The following is a 22,999-nucleotide window of genomic DNA, read 5'->3' as shown; positions in this document are numbered from 1 at the left end:
CCGAATTTCACACAGCGAAATCTGTTGTGATAAAAAGAAATACGAATAAAAATACAAAATACTGTTGTGGTGATTCCCGGCGACATTATATACCGCAATATAATCGCAATGGAAAATCGCGATAGGATTTGAAAATATCTGATTCCAAATCATTTTTGACGGTAAAACTTCTTATGACTTCTTATTACTGCACGCAAGTTCCCTTTGATCATCTGTTGGTTATTGTGTTCGCTGCACCTTAAGTTTTCATAATTGAAAGATGGACTGGCAAGCCAAGTGTAAGTTTATATGCTCGGTAGTCTAAGGTCTATTTTTATTACTCACGTATATATATATATATATATATATATATATATGTGTGTGTGTGTGTGTGTGTGTGTGTGTGTGTGCGTGTGTGTGTGTGTGTGTGTGTTTGTGTGTGTCTGTGTGTGCGTGTTTGTGTGTGTGTGTGTCTGTGTGTATGTGTGTGTGTGTGTGTGTGTGTGCGTGTGTGTGTGTGTGTGTGTGTGTGTTTGTGTGTGTCTGTGTGTGCGTGTTTGTGTGTGTGTGTGTCTGTGTGTATGTGTGTGTGCGTGTGTGTGTGCGCGCGTGTGTTTGTGTGTATGTGTGTGTGTGTGTGTGTGTGTGTGCGTGCCTGTGTGTTTGCGTGTGTGTGTGTGTGTGTGTGTGTGTGTGTGTGTGAAAGATAAGACGGATTTATTTCAGCAAAAGTACAAAATGTGTGTTTCAGAAGCACTCTTTAAAATCTTTAAAATATTCATTATGCAGTAAACACGTCGATGATGTAGTTAGTGTCAATGCATGTGTTCAGTCCAGAATTTGTATTTCTTTTCTGTAAACTGTGAACAAGAAAAACGATGTCATGCCCCTTCTAACCAAACATAAGTTCCGGCAACTAGGAACAGCCGGATTACAGGGTTTTTCTTTCTTTTTTTTTTTTTTTTGTGTTGTTTGTTTTGTTTTTTTTTTTTTAATCCGGATCCTCAACGAAATAAACTGTTAATAATACAGAAATACGGCTTTATTCGGTAGACATTCAAACTGTTATTGGTATGACTGTGAAGAATTTTTTTTTTTTACGAACTATGTTTATTCTAAATTTGGTATGGGCAGACAAAGTATTATCAAATAAAATGAACTTGTTTAAGTTTACCATGGACACGCACACACACACACACACACACACACCGAGTTATAACATAGACTCACTTTGTTTACACAAGTGAATCAAAGAGAGAGAGAGAGAGACGGAGAGAGACAGAGACACTGAAAGAGAGAGAGAGAGAGTGCATTTGTTTAGGTGTGTGTGCATGTGATTGTGCGTGTGGGTATAAGTGTGTGTGCGTGTGCCTTGGGTAAGGTTTTTAAAAATCTGGATTTGATTCAATGTCACACACAGGCGTCTGCAAACATTCACACGTGTACATATAAGCACTGGCGAGCGCTCAGACAGACGGGCAGGTAGACAGCCACTCACACACTGCATCTAAATCAGCTGTGTTGTTGTTGTTGTTTTGTCACTTAATCTTGAGGGGTTGTCTGGGTGCTTGTATTTCAAATGAAAAGATAAACTGATGTCCTATGTGCTACATGCATTAACTCACTCAGTACGGCCAGTCCTCTCTTCTCCTCTACACAGACCCCTCGGATGTCCAGTGGGTGTCTGAATGACCCAACCTTTAGCTTCCGTCGTCAGAATTGTGGTATTCTTTGTCAACATTCACGTCTTCAGTATAAGAGCCTTCCGCTTGCAATATTTTGATGATGGTAATTGGGGTGAAACGCTGTTAACGTCCTCTCTTTCGCCGTTCGTATGGAGAGAGTTAAGCAGATGTAAAATAATCCAGGTCAGCAAAAGAGTTGTTCCCCGTTGACAGGGAAACAAACTGACGCGAAATGCGTGATACCGGATCACGGCAAAGTTCTCTCCCCTGAAAGAATAATAAACATTTGTATGTTGCTTTCACACAGAAAAAAAAATGCTGTCGCTGAGAGTTACATAATACAATACAATGCAATGTGATGCAATGCATTGCAATTTGTTATCGTTGCCTTCATCAGTTGTGACTAGACTTGTGGTGGTAGTAGTTCGTATTGCTCAAAGCTGTTCAGTTACTGTCAGGACTGAAAATAAATCCGACTGATCTGATTCATGTGTTTGACTGGAATAAGTTTGGAATATACAGTTGCAGTGAATTGTGTGAACAACTTAATACAAGTTGTACTGTATTTTGAGAAACATGAAATGATCGGAATGAACTGCATTGTTTTGTGTGAATAACGGAATGTATATCATACTATATTCCGAGCAATACAATATAACGTGACTGGAATGTATTGCATTTACAGTGATATTATCTGTGTTATTGGTGGTCAAGCCTGCCTGTGTGAGCATATTTGCAGTCCTGTCTTCATCAAAGATCCAGCAGTAAAGCAACAAATGTGTTTTGCATGCCATGCATGTCTTCACCATCCACACAAGTGCATACATATCTTGTAATGTGTGTCACAAGGCCATGGATGATTTACATAATCATTTATTCAAAAGTCAAATATAGAACATATATGGCTTTCAAACAATGGTGCAGCTTCTACACATATTGGCATATGCGGTTTTCAAACAAGGCTACAGCTTCTATACCCACGTCTTCTTCCTTTGATCATTAAAAGGCAAATGCTATGAAGCATATAAGTACTTGTAAAATTACATCCAGTACAAAGGAAAAAGGCAAAACATCACATTTACTTCAAGAAAACGTGTAAACTCATGTTCAGTTTCAAATATATAAGGCCTCAAATTCGCCTTAGCAAAGAAATCACGCCAATTTGTTGTTTTTAAAGAAGACAACAATACATATATATACTCTTTGGTTCACGAGTAGATTTTCTTCGATGTTATATGCCTCAGAAGATAAGCCTTTTACAAGAAATATTTGGCAAGAAGCAAAGTACCACAGTGTGTCCAATGGCTAGACAAAACCAAACGAACACTGAGTGTTAACTGTGGTTGCAAGAACCATGCCTCCAGTGTGTTACGTAAGGACACGCGATGCAAGACACTTGACACAAGACAAATGAAACACAGCATGTGACACAGCACACGTGACACAGAATACGTGACACTTTCCAGATAATATTACTCTTCAAACCAAGACACATGATACGAGATACGTGTTAACCGCTAAATTGTAGCCTCCGTTGAACTGTCGTCGATCAAAATCAGCGGTTACTTACTAAATTATCTCTGTTTTTCTGTGTGTTGATGATGTTGAAGACGAAAGGAGGGCAAGGACAAGGAAGAACAAGAAGGAGTAATGAAGAAGCATTGGATGACAGAAAAAAACAAACACAGAAAGCAATGAAGTAAGGAGTTCAGGAAGGAAGGAAGAAAAGAAAGAAATAAGAAATGAAGGGAATTTAAGCAAGAAAAAGAAAACAGACAGAAAAAAAAGAGTTTGAAACGAAATGAGGGAATGGAAGAAATGAATGAACCCCCACCCTTACCCCCCGCCTACATCCCCCCCCCCCTGGCCACGCCCCCCACCCCCGAATGAAAAAAAGAAAGAAAAAACGGTTAAAAATGAAAGAAAGAAAGAAAGAAAGATAATGTAAGTTTATGTGTTTTGTGTTCAAGAACGTAGTGGGTTCAGCCCTATGTATCCCTAGGTATATGTCCTCCCATATTTTCTCTCAGCCGGGTCTTAGTTCAGTCAGGTCTATAATCCCCCAAGTCTGTGTTCCCCTTGGTCCATGTTCCCCCAAATTTACGTTTTCTGGCTCTTTGTTCCCCCGGGTCTGTGTTATCCCTGGTCTGGAACCACTGCTCACAACTGTATCTTATGCAATGTTAGTACTTTCCCTTCGGTTTGGACCACTGGCTACTACTGTTCACCACGGACCATTACTAACCATTACTGATCACTGACCACTGACGATCACTGACTGCCACTGACCACTTAATACCTCTGGCCACTACTGACCGCTGACCACCAGCCTCCACTGATTACCGCTGACCACTGGTCACCACAACTACCATTGATCACCACTAACCACTTACCACTACTAACCACTGACAACGACTGACCATCACTGACAATGAGTAGCCACTTCTGACCACTTTCCACTGCTGACCACTGACCACTTCTGACTGCTGACCACCACAGACCACTGGTCACCACAACTACCACTGATCACCACTAACCACTCACCACTACTAACCACTGACAACGACTGACCATCACTGACAATGAGTAACCACTTCTGACCACTGACCACTGCTGGCCACTGACCACTACTGACTGCTGACCACCGCTGACCACTGACCACTACTGACTGCTGACCACCGCTGACCACCGACACTGACCATTGCTGACCGCTAACCACTACTAACCGCTGACCGAACCGCTGATATGTCATCGACCGGCAACAATTTGATGGTGCTCTGAATTGTCACCGATCTGCAAAAATTGTCACCAACGTTTTCCAAAATTGTCACCGACGTTTTCAACCTTTTTTTTCATATTATAATTATTATTTATTTATTTATCTATTTATGTATTTATTTACTTATTTATGTACGCTTATCTATTATTCATTCACCTTTTTTTTCTTTTCTTTTTTTTCAAGGCCTGACTAAGCGCGTTGGGCTACGCCGCTGGTCAGGCATCTGCCTGGCAGATGTGGTGTAGTGTATATGGATTTGTCCGAACGCAGTGACGCCTCCTTAAGCTACTGAAACTGAAAACTGAAACTGTCACCAACGTGACAAATCAGTGGAGGCGACATTTCAGCGGCTAACAACACGAAACACAGCACAGAACGCCTCAGGACGGAGATTGGCGAAGAAAGTAGGTCAGTTGCTCATTGCCACACCACGGCTTTACTGCCACGCAAAGAACCCGCTTTCAGACAGCTGTTGATCTCGACACACAGTTTGCGCTCGTCCTTTCTCTTTTGATTGAAGCTGACGGGCACATTGGTTTTTAAATGTTTTGTTAGTGGTCAAGGCATTTGGGAATCTGTTGCAAGAGTCCGTGATGTGTGTGGTTCAAACCCAACTAGTGCCAGCTCAGTGAAGGGGTAGGGGTAGGGAGGATGGGGAGTGTCACCAACTTCTAGGTCCGCACGAAAGCTGACCTGCCTGAGTCTTCATCTCCTTTGTGGGTGTACACATGCACCGACCAACATAAGCAACTTTAAAGGTCCTGCAAATCCATGTCAGGGCTTGGTGGGGTATCATGGAAACACAGACACACCCAGCATGCACCTGCCTCCGGTAACAGAGTATGGCTGCCTAAGAAAGTGATGCATTCCCATGGCAAGGTGCTCGGAAGAAGCCAAAAGAAAGTGCATGATAAAAGGAATCTTAAAAAAAAAACTGGTGAAAATATTAATGAATGAAAAAATAGAAAAAACAAGTGAATCTGTTCTCTACTTCTTGATAATATACGTGACTACTTCTTCACAGAGAATGTCAAACAGCAAACAAGCACAGGTCTCCTGGCAGGATGAAAGTACACAATTTTAAGCCATTAACCAGAAACTAACCGGGATCAAAGCGAACATGAAATGGATAAAAACTAAATGCAACGGGTCCAGCACATCACTCTACATGCCCCTGATAACTATATTCAGCTACAATTTATTGTTCATGTCAGTTCAGTCACAATGATGAACTTTACCCCTGTCATGAGCGAAACGGTCCAGATTTCAGTGTAGACTTTTTTTGTTGCCTCAGATGCATGCACTCCATGGAGCACATCTTTGATATATTTCCTTCGATTTTCTTTTCTTTTCCTCGCTTAAGAACAACATCAGTTAACCTGACAATAACTGACAGTTCTTTCAGTACGTCAGTTAATCTGACAAAAAATGTTACCGCACTACAATTCGTGTTGTCAGTACATCAGTTAATCTGACAACAACAAAAAAACAACTGTTACTGTGCTACAATTTATGTTGTCAGTACACAATCAGTTAATCTGAAAATAAACGGTTACTGTGCTACAAGCTGTGTTGTCAGTACAACAGTACAACATCAGTTAAACGGTTACTGTGTTACAAGTTGTAAAGCGATAAATCAGCATGATGCAGGCAAGGTAAGCGTAGTGAAATGTCACGGCAGCTGGACGTTGGGGGTTGACCCATTACTGCACTTTCCTTTGCCCCACGATGAAGAGGGCAACAGCCACCACAGCTAACACGAAGGCCACAACGGTGAGGGCAAAGCTGTAGCCCAGGCTGATGTGTTGGGATGACAGAAAGGGATCTTTTCCAGCGTACACCGCGAACTCAATCAGGGAACAGACAGCTGCAACAATAGTAGGCAACAACTTGTCAGTGAAGGGGTGGTGGGGGGGGGGAGAACACAGAAAGCATGCAGATTCCATGATGGTGTCTCTTTATGCACGAGTGCACAAGCAAACTGGAATATATTCAGGGGAAAAATGTCAGTGCTGTGTGTCAGTTCGTGTTTCACCGGTCACTGAAAGAATAAGTGATGGAATTTTGTCATCTTCTTCAGATTCCGGAACCACACCAAATTGAAGCAGACCATAATGCAAATAACACAACATAGGGAAGAACACATGGCATATGTTCTTCACTCTTTTTATTTTCTTTTTAGACACAAGATCACACATTTAACAGGATGTCCACCATTCAATGAAACATCAAACTCGACCTCAGCATCAGAGCATGGACTCACGTGAATACATTTGCGTCAAAACATACATCATCCTGTCTTTCATTGTACTGTTTCAACATGTTGATTGACAGTTTTGGACTGTCATTGACGTCAGAATTGTAGTCAACATTGTTCACCCTTTCCAAGACTGTGAACGGACCTTTCCGTTATACAAGAGCTTGTTCTGTTCTTCAGAAAGTTGAAGTGGCTAAACTTCGGAGCGTACACTTGCTTTTTCATAGCACAATTGGTGACTGGGAAAAGTTTGTGCCCTTACGATACCTTCCGGACTGTACACATGCTCAGAGAAAAGGCATCATGGCCTAGTCGGTTAGGCATTGGCCTTCTGATCCAGTGATCACTGGTGATCAAGGTTCGAGGCCCCGTTTGGGCATGATGCTGTGTACATGGGAAAGACAATTCATTCAGAGTCCGAACCCCACTCAGATGTGTATGGGTAACTAGCCTCGGCTGGGGAAGGTAAAAGCAGCGAAAGGAGAGGATTGGGCCCCGCCTTTCTATGCCGTGTCCTGGACACAGTAAATATGAATTCAATGCCCCAATGACCGTATAAGGCTATATGACTATTAACCCTTTTTAACTTTAACACGTGCTCATCATGATGAATCTGAAAACGAGCCAGAGACAACCGTGTCATCAGTTTGGTAGTCAGCTCTCAGGATTTCCCTGCATGTGGGCTTAGCATTGTGTTGAATGTGATTGAAGTTTATCCGTTTGAGTTCTGGCAAGGTCACATGGAATGGACAACTGTTTACAAGAGAGAAAAGAGGAAATGCCGTGTCTGGTGTGCCAGGGTAAAGTGTACGGCATGTGCTTTAGAGAACAAGACAACAGCTTACCTAATTATAGAGTGTACAGCACGTGCTCTTTAGAGAACAAGACAACAGCTTACCTACTTGTAGAGTGTACGACACGTGCTTTAGAGAACAACAGCTTACCTAATTGTGGAGTGTACGGCATGTGCTCTTTAGAGAACAAGACAACAGCTTACCTAATTCTGGTGTGTACAGCACGTGCTCTTTAGTGAACAAGACAACAGCTAACCTAATTATGGTGTGTACAACATGTGCTCTTTAGAGAGCAAGACAACAGTTTACCTAATTCTGGTGTGTACAGCACGTGTTTTTAGAGAACAAGACGACAGCTTACCTAATTGTGGAGTGTACAGCACGTGCTCTTTAGAGAACAAGACAACAGCGTAACTAATTCTGGTGTGTACAGCACGTGCTCTTTAGAGAACAAGACAACAGCTTAACTAATTCTGGTGTGTACAGCACGTGCTCTTTAGAGAACAAGACAACAGCTTAACTAATTCTGGTGTGTACAGCACGTGCTCTTTAGAGAACAAGACAACAGCTTAACTAATTCTGGTGTGTACAGCATGTGCTCTTTAGATAGCAAGACAACGGCTTAACTAATTCTGGTGTGTACGGCATGTACTCCAGAGAACAAGAGAATTACTTTGTTACATTGTTCTGGTGTGTACAGTATGTGCTTGTGAAGGAGTTTCAGCTTCGGTCAAATTCATATAAGATACACAAGATCTGCCAGGCAGATGCCTGGCGAGCAGCATGACCAAGCTAGTAAGGCCTTGAGTGCATGTATATATATTTGTGCATCTATTAGAATGGAGTTTCTCAACTGAATTATGTCGCCATGGGTTCTTTTTCAGTGCGCCAAGTGCGTGCTGCACACAGGACCTCAGTTTACTGTCTCATCCGAAAAACTGGACACTTAGTTTAATTTTCCAGTCAAACATAGGAAAAAGAGGCAAGACCGGGATTCGAATCCGGACCCTCAGGGATACTGTACTCACTGGCAGATAAACATCTTAACCACTGAGAAAGTAATTTTCCCGTTCTGGCGTGCCAGGCTAGAGTGTACGACACGTGCTCTTTAAGAGAACAAGAGAACAGCTCACCTCCAACAGCGGCAGCACCTGCCGCAACGAGTGTGAACATCTTGGCCTTGTCACTCATGAAACAGGTCAGTACAGCACAGATCAAAGACGCTGCCATCGCCAGCACGCCAAGGATGCCAAACGCTCGACACGCACTGAACCAATCCGGAATATCTGCACACACAGACACAGACACACACACACACACACACACACACACACACACACAGACACACACACACACACACACACACACACACACACACACACACATTCAGACTATCGTTTTGCAGATACCCACTGTCCAAAGACCATATACGATAATGTAATAAAAGTATTTATATAGCACTAAATCTTGTGCAGAGACAAATCAAAGCACCTACACACCACTCATTCATACCTATGCACAACTGTTTCAGAGAGAGATAAAAGACTTCTAAAGAATTCTAATTACACGTGAATAGAAAGCTAGAGAAACTAAGGTCCTTGAAGACACAGGAAGTGGAGAGGACGGTGGTGGTGTGGTTGTAGTGGTGGCTTTTCTAAAAAGAGATAGGTTTTAAGGCCAGGCTTGAAAGAGCTGAGTGCATAGAACTGGACGAGGAGAGCTCGTTTCCAAGTGTAAGGTACAGAAACAGAAAGTGCTGACTGTGGAGTGTTTGCATTAGGCAGCTCGGGAAGAGCGTCGATCTAAAGCTGATGGTATGCAGCTGTTGATTTATTTCCACATTACGAAAGGTCTGAAGGAAAAAAAAGACATCAAATTCTACATGGAAAACCACAATGAAAACAACACTATTGAAAAGTTTTCCCGGGTCTGAAACAAAGAGAGACAAAGAGCAAAGCAAAGGCAAGAGGACGGAATGAACAAAGAATCAAAGAGGCCTGTGTGGAAACAAAAAAGACAACAAACCCCTTCAGTGCCAGGGGGGAAACAGTAAAAAGTGGTGTTTCAGGTCATAAAACATTATCCAAAACCATAAGCCTAAAACTGAGAAAATGGTCTGGAGATATACCACTCCAGATTAAACGGTGACTTTTCAGTCTTCAAGAGGTATTTTCCCTATTTCTGATGACGTCATCAGTGACCTCACTATGCACGTACGTAATACGTTTACGGCAGTCAAGGGCTTTTAACACGAGTGCCCAATTATCGCGTCCAGGAAAAAGACTACAAAACATACAAGGCTTTCTGGTAAAACACCGTAGGTGAACGGACCATCAAGGCAGAAAATCAGAAAGCAAGAGACGACAGAAAGAAAAGAACAAAGTCAGAAACAAAGAGAGCGACAGAAAAGCGGAAATTTCTAGCACAGAACTTCCGGGAGGTGGGGGATACTATCTACACTGAACGAGACCCCGACACCCCAATGGGTGGTGGAGAAGTACAGAAAGAAAGACAAAGGGCAACACAACGGATGAGAAAGGGAGAAAACAGAAACAAAAGGTAAAACAAAGAAGAGGAAGAAGAAGAAGAAAAAAAGACGGGGGGGGGGGGGGGGGGGGGGGTAAAACAGAGGCAAAGAATAAAACGAATGGTGAGAAAGACAGGACCATGAGTCCAAAGCGTAAAACAAAGACAGTGAGATGACGGACGGCAAGGCCAGGAAAAGAACTGGAAAGGGACAGAAGGAGAGGAAGAGAAAGAGAGGAAGTTGGAGGAGAAACAACAGTGAGCAAGCAAGAGAAGGAACAGAACGAGTGATTCAGACAGAGGGACAGAGACAGAGAGACAGAGACAGAGGGAGAGAGGCAGTGACAGACATTAAAGAAAAAGAAAACACACCAAAAAACCTTACCGCCTGTGAATTTCGCGCAATTATCTCCAAAGCATTTTTCCCACAGGCCTTCATTGCCTTCACTGAAAAACAACAAATATGAATAAAGGAAAGGAAATACTCATACTAAAACATACAGGGGGAAGGGCGGGGGGCAGGGGGGCGGGGGTGGGGGGGGGTTGCTTCTGACAGAGAGAGACGCGGGCGGTTCGGGAGTGTGGGGGTTTAAGAAAGAGAGTCAGTCTCTCACAGGGTACACAGAGTCAAGACAAACTGGTCTGTCCTTCCACTTCATAGTGTAATGCGGGCTGTCAGAACTGACACCTATGGACATGTATCTCATACATGATGCATCTCATATTATGGACATGGTGTGTCTCATACCGTCGACATGATGCATCTCATATTATGGACATGATGTATCTCGTACTGTGGACATGATGCATCTCATACTATGGACATGGTGTATCTCATACATGATGCATCTCATTATGGACATTGTGTATCTCTTACCGCACACATGATGTCATGGACATGGTGTATCTCATATCATGGACGTAATGCATCTCAGACTGTGGACATGATGTATATCATACTGTGGACATGGTGTATTTCATACATTGTGTATCTCATAACATGGACATGATGTATCTCATATTATGGACATGTATCTCATACTGTGGCCATGATGTATCTCATACTGTGGACATGATGTATCTCATACTGTGGACATGATGCATCTCATATTATAGACATGATGTATCTCGTACTGTGGACATGATGCATCTCATACTATGGACATGGTGTATCTCATACATGATGCATCTCATTATGGACATGGTGTGTCTCATACCGTCCACATGATGCATCTCATACTATGGACATGGGGTATTTCATACATGATGCATCTCATTATGGACATTGTGTATCTCTTACCGTACACATGATGTCATGGACATGGTGTATCTCATATCATGGACGTGATGCGTCTCATACAGTGGACATGGTATATTTCATACATTATGTATCTCATAACGTGGACATGATGTATCTCATATTATGGACATGATGCATCTCATACTATGGACATGATGTATCTCATATTATGGACATGATGCATCTCATACTATGGACATGATGCATCTCATACTGTAGACATGATGCATCTCATACTGTGGCCGTGATGTATCTCATATTGTGGACATGATGTATCTCATTCAGTGGCCATGATGCATCTCATATTATGGACATGATTTATCTCGTACTGTGGACATGATGTATCTCATTCAGTGGCCATGATGCATCTCATACTGTGGCCATGATGTATCTCATACTGTGGCCATGATGCATCTCATATTATGGACATTATGTATCTCATATTATGGACATGATGCATCTCATACTGTGGACATGATGTATCTCATATCATGGACATGATGTATCTCATACTGTGGACATGATGCATCTCATACTGTGGACATGATGTATCTCATACTGTGACCGTGATGTATCTCATATTATGGATATGATGTATCTCGTACTGTGGACATGATGTATCTCATTCAGTGGCCATGATGTATCTCATATTATGGACATGATGCATCTCATACTGTGGACATGATGTATCTCATACTATGACCGTGATGTATCTCATATTATGGATATGATGTATCTCGTACTGTGGACATGATGTATCTCATTCAGTGGCCATGATGTATCTCATACTGTGGACATGATACATCTCGTACTGTGGACATGATGTATCCCATATTATGGACATATCTCATATTATGGACATGATGTATCTCGTACTATGGACATGATGTATCTCATTCAGTGGCCATGATGCATCTCGTACTGTGGACATGATGTATCTCATTCAGTGGCCATGATGTATCTCATATTATGGACATGATGCATCTCATACTATGGACATGATACATCTCGTACTGTGGACATGATGTATCTCATATTATGGACATATCTCATATTATGGACATGATGTATCTCGTACTGTGGACATGATGTATCTCATTCAGTGGCCATGATGCATCTCGTACTGTGGCAATGATGTATCTCATTCTGTGGCCATGATGTATTTCATACTGTGGACATGACGTATGTCATTCAGTGGCCATGATGTATGTCATATTATGGACATGATGCATCTCATACTGTGGACATGATGTATCTCATACTATGACCGTGATGTATCTCATATTATGGATATGATGTATCTCGTACTGTGGCCATGATGTATCTCATTCAGTGGCCATGATGTTTCTCATACTGTGGACATGATGTATCTCATTCAGTGGCCATGATGTATCTCATTCAGTGGCCATGATGTATCTCATACTGTGGCCATGATGTATCTCAAACTGTGGACATGATGTATCTCATTCAGTGGCCATGGTGCATCTCATATTATGGACATGATGCATCTCATACTGTGGACATGATGCATCTCGTACTGTGGACATGATGTATCTCATATTATGGACATGATGTATCTTATACTGTGGACATGATGTATCTCATATTATGGACATGATATATCTCGTACTGTGGACATTATTATTTCATACTGTGGCCATGATGTATCTCATACTGTGGCCGTGATGAATCTCATACTGTGGACATGATGCATCTCATATTGTGGACATGATGCATCTCATATTATGGACATGATGTATCTCGTACTGTGGACATGATGTATCTCATACTGTGGACATAGTGTATCTCATCTCGGTTTCAACGACTCAAAATCTGAAAGACATGCACCCAGACCACCACTCAAGATCTCTTCGCGAGAAGGGCGGGGGGTGGGAGGATAAGAATAGGTGAGGATGGGGAGTAAAATAAGTCTGGGACTCAAACCCGTGGACATTCACTCTCTAGTAAGGCTGTACTACTAGGCCACCGCTCTACCACGTTCGTTATAAGGGTCGCTCCATAACGTACGGGAGCCCTAAAAATGGCTCCCACGTAGTCCATCCCGGCGTGGCCAGGCCCACGATCTGAAAGAGGAGAGCAAGGCCCACAACTCCTCCGGCCACCAGGATGATGGCGTGTGGCATGACGAACCCCATGGTCAGTGACGGGACTGGAGCAGATCTGTGGACTGACTCACTGTGTCTCCCGGTAACAGCTGTCTGGAGAGAAAAAAAAAGCAAAAAAGCAGTGGTAACTCATTCAGTCTGTCAGACTGTCAGTTGTGCACTAACTCGCTGTGCCTCCGGTACCAGTTGTCTGGAAGAAAAGGTCAGAAAAGAGCAGTGGTAACTCATTCAAAGTCAGTCAGTTGTGCACACTGTGTCTCCAGTACCAGCTGTTGGTCATTCAGTCAATGAGTCAGCATAAACTGGGTCAAGCCAATTACACTTTAACTGTAATGAATAATATGATAGATGTATCATTAGGTTGCTTGTTTTTCTGGGTTTTTTTTTTTATTCTTATCTTTAAAAAAAAAATAATTTAAAAAAAGACAGCCACGGTGTCCTCCCAGCGACAGGGCCCCCCTGAATCACCGACACTGATAACCTTGACAGGAACTCATCACAGGAAGGAAGTGGAGGAGAAACAGGAACTTGGGTCGTCATGAAAGCAGGGGCACGAGTAATAATAATAATAATAATAATAATAATAATAATATTTTGTTTTTATATAGCGCTGTAATGCAAGTGTTATAGTGTGTCAGGTACCTGTGGTGGAAGAGTGGGATTTTCTCAGACACACTGCTCACTGATGGACCCCTCCTTCCTACCTCCCTACTCTTCTCCCCCCACCCCCCCCCCCACACACACATTCCATGGCATCTATCCCCACCAACACCCCTCCCCATACTCTCTCTCCCCCTTCACCCCTTCCCTTGGCCAAGTGCAGAGGGAGCAAGTTATCAAGAAATACTAAGTAAAGATGGTATCTCCTCTGACCATTCTCTTCCTATACACTCCCCTGCCCTTTTCCCTTCCACTTCCATCACCCTCAACCCCCCCACCCCCCACCCCCCAGCCCCCCTCCTTACCCCCCATGTCGATCTCTGGCAGGATGGCATCTGCCTCAATGATCACCACATGGTGTGGTGTGTTTATCATGAGCTGTTTAGAACAGAATCAGGGCTGGGCGATCTTTCCTCCTCCTTCCCTTCCTCTTTTCATCCCCACCCAACTGGTTCTGTGAGAAAAGTGCTGGATGTGCAAATCTAGCACTGTTGGTTCCAGATTGGTCTGTTCACTTCAGCCAATTGGAAACGTTCTGGGTCGGAAGATAGTTTGCATACAGAGCCAACTTGTGAAGAGGATAAAATGAATGGGCAAGTGGGGTTTCTTCCTTTTCCTTGCTTGGAGCAGGCCAGGAGAGCAAGACGAACAAGGCAGTACCATGGGAGATGTGAGTGTCAAACTAGCATCTATTTTTCAGACTTAGTTGAATGTTTGATTTATGGTACATTTGGATTCTGTGACTAACACACTGGCTCAGTGGGGTTGTGTTCTGTTACATGAATATAAAGTGAACCCTGAAACGTTTGGGGCTGTGAGAAATGCTTGTACTGGTAATTTGGTTTGTTGGCAATTTACTTTCTGGTTTTTGGAAACAGTTTGGAGTTTGTAGAATTGTGATGTTGTGTCACAAGAGCATTAGCTGATGTGGTATTTCACAGTTAATGTAACCGGAATATGTTGATGCAGATACCATGACTTGTGAGAGAGCATAGCCAGCATGTGTATGGCTTAACTGTATTTGAGGCTAGTGACTAAGGGAAAAGTGGTTAAAATACACAATGTAGCCAATACATGACTAAATGGAGTACTGGTTTTGGGTATTTGCGTACCCCCCCCTTTTCCTGTTTCCTACAGGTTGATATTGTGATATGATGCTTGGACATCATGTTTGGGTTTACATGTTGTGCATCTTGGCTTGCATAAATGATAATGTTCAGTAACATGTCAGTGGTGTGTCAATTGTTGACATACTGTGGGAACAATGTAAGCATTCAGTCACAAAGAAACACAGAGATTGTGTGTGTTGCATCTACGTAGAATGTTTTGGTTGTAACAGTTGGAGTTATTGACTCACTTGTGTAAACAAAGTGAGTCTATGTTTTAACCCGGTGTTCGGTTGTCTGTGTGTGTGTGTGTGTGTGTGTGTGTGTGTGTGTGTGTGTCTGTGTGTCCGTGGTAAACTTTAGCATTGACATTTTCTCTGCAAATACTTTGTCAGTTGACACCAAATTGCCTTAACATTGACACTTTCTCTGCAAATACTTTGTCAGTTGACACCAAATTGCCTAATTTGGTGTCAACTGACAAAGTATTTGCAGAGAAAATGTCAATGTTAAAGTTTACCACGACACACACACACACACAGACAACCGAACACCGGGTTAAAACATAGACTCACTTTGTTTACACAAGTGAGTCAAAAATAGGAAAAATTCAGTTCTTTTTAGTCATCTTGTTTAAAACAATATTGCACCTCTGGGATGGGCACAAAAAAAATGAAGCCTAATTATATGCAAACTGCATTTACTGTTATATTTATATTTTTTGTATTCTCTAAACTTGGCACTTTGATCAAATATTCGACCCAACAACAAGAGCAGTCATAATTATCATTTTTTTGTTCAAACAGGAACTTCTTTTGCTAAGCATGGAAGTTTTATTTATTTTGCAAACGTTTTGGTGCAGATAGTAAAAAAAGGGAAATTACTCTTAATTAATGCTAGGGGACTTAATTTGCTTTAAACTGATCTTTCTCATCTTAAACATTACATTTTGAAACAAGAGAGGCAAAGCCTTCAAGACTCACTTGTGATGCACTTTTTTTTTTAAAAATCCAAGCTTTTTATGTATAGAGTATAATTTCAAAATGTAATGTTTAAGATGAGAAAGATCAGTTTAAAGCAAACTAAGTCCCCTACAGAGTAATTTCCCTTATTTTACTGTCTGCACCAAAACGTTTGCAATAAACAAACTTCCATGCTTAGCAAAAGAAGTTCCTGTTTGAACAAAAAATGATAATAATGACAGATCTTTTGTTGGGTCAAATACCAGATCAAAGTGCCAAGTTTAGAGAATACAAAAAATATAAATATAACAGTAAATTCATTATACTCAATACATAAAAAGCTTGGATTTTTTTTAAAGTGTATATACAAGTGAGTCTTGGAGGCCTTGCCTCTCTTGTTTTGAGGTATGACATATCTATTTGTATGTTAGGTGGTGATGGTTATATTCAAGGTGAACAAATCTACAGGCTAAATGTATGTTCATGCTTTTCCATGTGTGTCCACATGGGTGATAATGCAACATGGGGAACATGTGTGACTTGGTAGTTGTGATTACCATGCGCTGTAGTCATGTGTTATATGCCAGTGGGGTAACACATAGCTGTATGTGTTCGATAAGATTTGAGACCACTGACAGGCAGTTCTATGTTGGTGCACACAGGTTGCTGTATATTTACCAAATTACTTGGTAACTATATAATTCCCATGTAAAAAATTTTACCAATGAGATACTTAGCAGAGACAAAGTACAGATTTGTTCAGTCTTAATGGAAACAGCTATTACTGTATGGTGATTCAACAAGAGTTAAACACTGGGAGTTTGTAATTGTCTGCCACATACTTGGTGCGACAGCTATTATTCTATGGTGGTTTGACAGGAGTTAAACACTGGGAGTTAGTATTTGTTAGTCATATATTTGGTGCACATTAACTTATGTGCCACTGATTGTTGATGGTAAGCTATATGAAGCTTGTTTTACATCTTTACATAGATCTCTTTGAGAAGAGAGTGTACGGCTAGACATTGAGTGTCAGAATGGAGAAAGATTGTCTGTGGAATTGTTTACTTGTCCAGACAACATAATGATGTTTCTGTTACATCAGTGCAATTTTGTCTAGCATATGTTTTGGTATTGATTTAACCTGGGTTTTAATATTGTGTGTGTTCCAGGTGTGCTGTTTAAAGTTAGAGAAATAAACACCTCAATTCATCTTTCTAAAAGACCCTGCTGTGTTACAAGGAGAGAGTGGATTGTGCACCTATCCTCTGCCTGTTATCCTACTCTACCCCTTCTTCCCCCTACACCCCTACCACCACCCCTTTAACACAAGCATAAGCAAGCTCTAAGCGCTTTATAATCCAGTACCTGAATTGAAACAAGAAGGCATATAAGAAGTAGTAGAAACATAAAACAGAATCATTAATATTATAAAAACACAATGCATAAAACTCACAAAGTAACATACTATCAGTACTGCAACTGTTACACTCCAACATTCACACACAGACACACACATGATTAAACGGCTGAGATGACAGTAATTTTCATTTAAAATACATACATGTAAAAAGGAACATAATTGTAATCTACATGCCACAGATTTTGTAAAAATTATAAAATAAAATTTTGGATAGAAAAGGTAAAAGGGGTAAAAATCGGGTCTTTCTCCCTTTCGAACCACACCACCAACAACCATATCTTGCCACCTCCATTCTCTCTACTCTCCCATCACACACACTCCCATTGCCATGGGCCTGGGACAACTGCACTATTTGAGTTAAAACAAAGTTTTGTTGTTTTGGGGTGTGTGTGTGTATGTGTGTGTGTGTGTGTGTGTGTGTGTGTGTGTTTGTTTTTGTTTTGTTTTTTTGTTTGTTTGTTTGTTTTTCTCTTCTTTTTTTGTGGCTACAGAATAGGGACTGTTGTTGTTTTTTTCCTCTGTATTGATGATACAGAGCTACATTCCATTAGAGTTATGTCTCACACGGGCGACAACAACCAGGGCGTCAACCGCTGTACTGTTTTGTGGGCTGGTCTGGTAAGCTGGTTGGGTGGCTTTTAGGGATGGAACATGGCGGCCACAGTGAAGCCAAGGAGGAATGAAAGTAAACTTCATAGGAAGTAAACAAATAATGAGGCCAGGAGATGAAATAATTAACAATAGTAAAGAGTGGTAACTCTTCACAAGGTACACAACTTCAAGTCAGTGCTGCTTACGCTACCGATTCAGCTAGCACACAGGTAAATAAAAGATACATTGGAACAAACCCAGCCACTTCCTCAAAAAAAGGAAGCGCCGGGCCTGTCATTATACCAATCATTTGACATGTGCACACAGCAGCAAAGACAGAAGAAATGTGCAAACACAAAGGTGAACCAATGACCATTTGAAAACAAAGGTAAACTAATGACCATAAACAAAGATAAAACAATGACACAACGATCGGTTTCAGTTTCTGCTTCTTAAGGACGCGTCTCTGCGCTCAGACAAATCCATATACGCCACACCACATCTATTGAGCAGATGCCTGACCAGCAGCATAACCTCTCGTGCTTAGCCAGACCTTGAGTGCATGCGTATGTATTCATGTACCTGTCAAAAGAGTCCTCTTCGACAGAGCTTTGCCAGAGGACAATTCTTTTGTTACCGTGGGTTATTTTTCAGTGGAACAAGTGGTTGCTGTACACGGACCCTTGGTGCATCGTCTCATTCGAATGACTAGATGCTCAGTTTGATTTTTCCAGTATAATAATAATAATAATAATAATAATAATAATAATAATAATAATAATGGATACTTATATAGCACACTATCCAGAAATCTGCTCTAGGTGCTTTACAAAAACGCTTTCGTTAACATAAAACATTATATCTATGTTACATACACACACCAAATGTGACCACACACACACACACACACACACACACACACACACAAACATTTTAACATACATGTGTATCTAACATCTACCCTAACACATACGCACACATAGTCAGGCACAAACTTACATAAACACACGCACACACAATACACATTCATATACATGCATGTAGTTATGTACACATACATATGTATACACACATAGTCAAGCACAGCTAACGAAAAGGAAGTGGACCTGCCACAATTGAACTTACTGCTGAGGGAAAAGGTGAGAAAAAGGCGAGAGGAGGAATGGAACCCAGACCCTTGCGGACAATGTATTGGCAGATGAGCGTCTTAACCACTCTTCCACCTTCATTCATTCAACCTTCTCTTACCAGCAACGCAAAGGTCAAACAATGACCACGTGCCAACAAAGCAAAGATTCAACAATTACTATGTACCAACAAAATAAGGGGGAAACAATGAAAACTTATCAACAAAAGTAAAACAATGAACACGTACCAACAAAACAAAGGTAAAACAATGAACACGTACTAACAAAACAAAGGTAAAACAATGAACACGTACCAACAAAACAAAGGTAAAACAATGAACACGTACCAACAAAACAAAGGTAAAACAATGAACACGTACCAACAAAACAAAGGTAAAACAATGAACACGTACTAACAAAACAAAGGTAAAACAATGAACACGTACCAACAAAACAAAGGTAAAACAATGAACACGTACCAACAAAACAAAGATAAAACAATGAACATATACTAACAAAACAAAGGTAAAACAATGAAAACTTTTTAACAAAAGTAAAACAATGAACATGTACCAACAAAACAAAGGTAAAACAATGAACATATACCAACAAAACAAAGGTAAAGCAATGAACACGTACCAACAAAACAAAAGTAAAACAATGAACATGTACTAACAAAACAAAGGTAAAACAATGAAAACCTATTAACAAAACAAAAATAAAACAATGAACACGTACCAACAAAACAAAGGTAAAACAATGAACATGTACTAACAAAACAAAGGTAAAACAATGAACATATACTAACAAAACAAAGGTAAAACAATGAAAACTTATTAACAAAACAAAAGTAAAACAATGAACATGTACCAACAAAACAAAGGTAAAACAATGAACATATACCAACAAAACAAAGGTAAAACAATGAAAACGTATTAACAAAACAAAAGTAAAACAATGAACATGTACCAACAAAACAAAGGTAAAACATTTTTTTTTTTTAAACAAACAAAACATGTTCCCAGACAGAAGAGCAAAATAGCGTCCACGCACCAATAGCACATCGGTAAAACAGTGTTCATGTACCAAATTCACAAAGGTAAAGCGATGACCATCAACTAACAACGCAAAAATAAAACAGTGACCACGTACCAACAACACAAAGGAAAATCAGTGACCACGTAACAAAATCACAAAGGTAAATCAATCACCACGTACCAACAACACAAAGGTAAATCAGTGACCACGTAACAAAATCACAAAGGTAAAGCAATCACCACCTACCAACAACACAAAGGTAAATCAGTGACCACGTAACAAAATCACAGAGGTAAAGCAATCACCACCTACCAACAACACAAAGGTAAATCAGTGACCACGTAACAAAATCACAGAGGTAAAGCAATCACCACGTACCAAAAACACAAAGGTAAAACAGTGACCATGTACCAACAACACAAAGGTAAAACAGTGACCATTTACCAACAGCACAACAGTTAAAACTGCACTCATTGATAATACAGAATGCCGTATGAAAACAGTTGTGACTCACCTGTAAAATGGAAGCAGAAAGAGTGACCCAGCTGCTCTTGCTACAAAACACCAGACAGCTTTCAACAAGAATGACATGGGAAGGAGGGAGGCTCAGATCTGAACAGTGGACGCCCAGAAACTTGATATCATGAGTATTCTTTGCAAGATGTTCGTCTGAGGAACTGGTCTGGGACAGATCGTTGTAAAGCAGATTTCCGTGTGACGCCAGCTATCACCACGTTGCTTACACTGGCCCAGGACACAGGGCGGGACGAAGGGTGGGGTCGGACAAAGAACCAATCAGATACTCCGTGCTGGCTGTTTGACGAGGAGTGAACGACGAAAAAGGGCAGAAACTGATCCATGCCATACCAGATACAAAAAAATTGATTGCCAACATGCTCGCGCGCGGCCACGTGTATATCATGTCTCTATCTGTCTATCTATCTATCTTTCTATCTATCTATCCTGGAATAATGACAAATTTCTCAATCTCGTGAGAATGCGCATTTTTGCATGTCAATCCCCTGTCCTTTGAGTGTGTGAGTGTGTGTGTGTGTATGCCAGGTGTGGCTAATGGTGCCTGTAGTTGTGTGGGAGGAGTGTTCAGTCTCTTGATAATGTCGCTAAGTAAACATGGCCAGAAAGTTTGTGTTCATTTCTAAGGAGCAGTACGAGTGTCTCCTTCTTCTTTATGTATTTGACTGTGCTTTCATATATGTGAAACTGCATGTCTGGTGCATTTCTGTTATGCATGTGTGGGTGTATGTGTGAATGTGTGTCTTCATATTTTACATTTATTTGCTTATTTATCACCATTGTTGTCTTATTTATTTATTTATTTATGTTTTATTATTATCATTTTATTAGTATTACTAATATTATTACTACTACCTTTTTCTATATTATAATTATTATTTATTTATTTATTTATTTATTTATGCAAGCTTATCTATTATTTATTCCCCCGTTTTTGTTTTTGTTTTTGTTTTTTGTTGTTGTTTTTTTTGTTTTGTTTTTTCAAGGCCTGACTAAGCGCGTTGGGTTACGCTGCTGGTCAGGCATCTGCTTGGCAGATGTGGTGTAGCGTATATGGTTTTGTCCGAACGCAGTGACGCCTCCTTGAGCTACTGAAACTGAAACTGAAACCTTCTTCAACGCTCCAGTCCGCCCCACCATGCACCCCCCCTCTACCCTACCCTCCAGCTCCCTGTCCTACTGACCTACTTATGCCCCTCCCTTCCACGGTGTGTGTCGCATCTTGGCAGCGTGGCGTTTGTCAAGCCAGACTGCGTTTCGCGGCATGATCATGTTAATCATCATCATCATCATAATGTGGAGTGATGGCCTAGACGAAACGTGTTCGCCTAGGAAGCGAGAGAATCTGAGCGCGCTGGTTCGAATCACGGCTCAGCCGCCGATATTTTCTTCTCCTCCACTAGATATTGAGTGGTGGTCTGGACGCTAGTCATTCGGATGAGACGATAAACCGATGTCCCGTGTGCAGCATTCACTTAGCACACGTAAAAGAACCCACGGCAACAAAATGGTTGTTCCTGGCAAAATTCTGTAGAAACATCCACTTCGAAAGGAAAAACACCTCTGGAAAACACATTCCTGCAACACGCACTTACACACACACACACACACACACACGAATGCGCGGACACTCGCAAGCACCCGCCACATACAAGTGGCCTACTGCTTCCCCACATAAAAACATGCACACAGAACGAGATAATACCAAGACTAGCATTGGAAAATTACTGTTGCTGGAAAAAGATGTGTTTTCAAAGCAGGCTTAAGATAATTTAGCGAGACAGAATGTCACAATTTTCTGGCGGTTACTTCCACAGTGAGGGGGCTGAAAAGAGAAAGATCTTTCATCCTGTTGCTTCTTCTCTATTACAGGGATTTTTTATATCACAGCCAGAACAAAGGTATCAGAGGTAGAACAAAGGTGACGAGTTGAAATGTACACTTCAAGAAGGTCAGAGAATTAGCGAGGGCCAGAGAATGAGAGGGCAGAAAACATCAGAGAAGAAAGCTTGTATTCAATTCTGTTTGAAACAGGCAGCCAGTGAAGAGAGTGTAAAATGTTCAGACTACGGCCAAGGACCGATCCCTGTTGGACACCATATGACAGAAAGT

At 41.2% G+C, this 22,999-nt stretch overlaps 1 protein-coding gene across 2 annotated transcripts; it reads right to left on the bottom strand.

Moving 5' to 3' along the window:
• Positions 1–2,519: 2,519 nt before the first annotated feature.
• On the bottom strand, positions 2,520–21,348 carry LOC143291143 (uncharacterized). 2 transcript variants are annotated; one of them, XM_076600817.1, is made up of 5 exons: positions 20,868–21,348; positions 13,349–13,535; positions 10,406–10,467; positions 8,628–8,780; positions 2,520–6,310 (listed from the first exon to the last, which is right to left on the bottom strand). In XM_076600817.1, the coding sequence occupies exons 2-5, from the start codon at positions 13,474–13,476 to the stop codon at positions 6,147–6,149; spliced, it is 507 nt and encodes a 168-aa protein (XP_076456932.1). In that variant the 5' UTR covers positions 13,477–13,535; positions 20,868–21,348; the 3' UTR covers positions 2,520–6,146. The 2 variants fall into 2 exon arrangements, with proteins under 2 accessions (XP_076456932.1, XP_076456931.1); XM_076600816.1 differs by having other exon boundaries at positions 13,349–13,539; positions 20,868–21,339.
• Between the last annotated feature and the right edge of the window lie 1,651 nt (positions 21,349–22,999).

Source organism: Babylonia areolata, chromosome 16, assembly GCF_041734735.1.
Source record: "Babylonia areolata isolate BAREFJ2019XMU chromosome 16, ASM4173473v1, whole genome shotgun sequence".
NCBI lineage: Eukaryota > Metazoa > Mollusca > Gastropoda > Neogastropoda > Buccinidae > Babylonia > Babylonia areolata.
The sequence above is the reverse complement of the archived record's forward strand: the minus strand, read 5'-3'. Positions and strand labels throughout refer to the sequence as shown.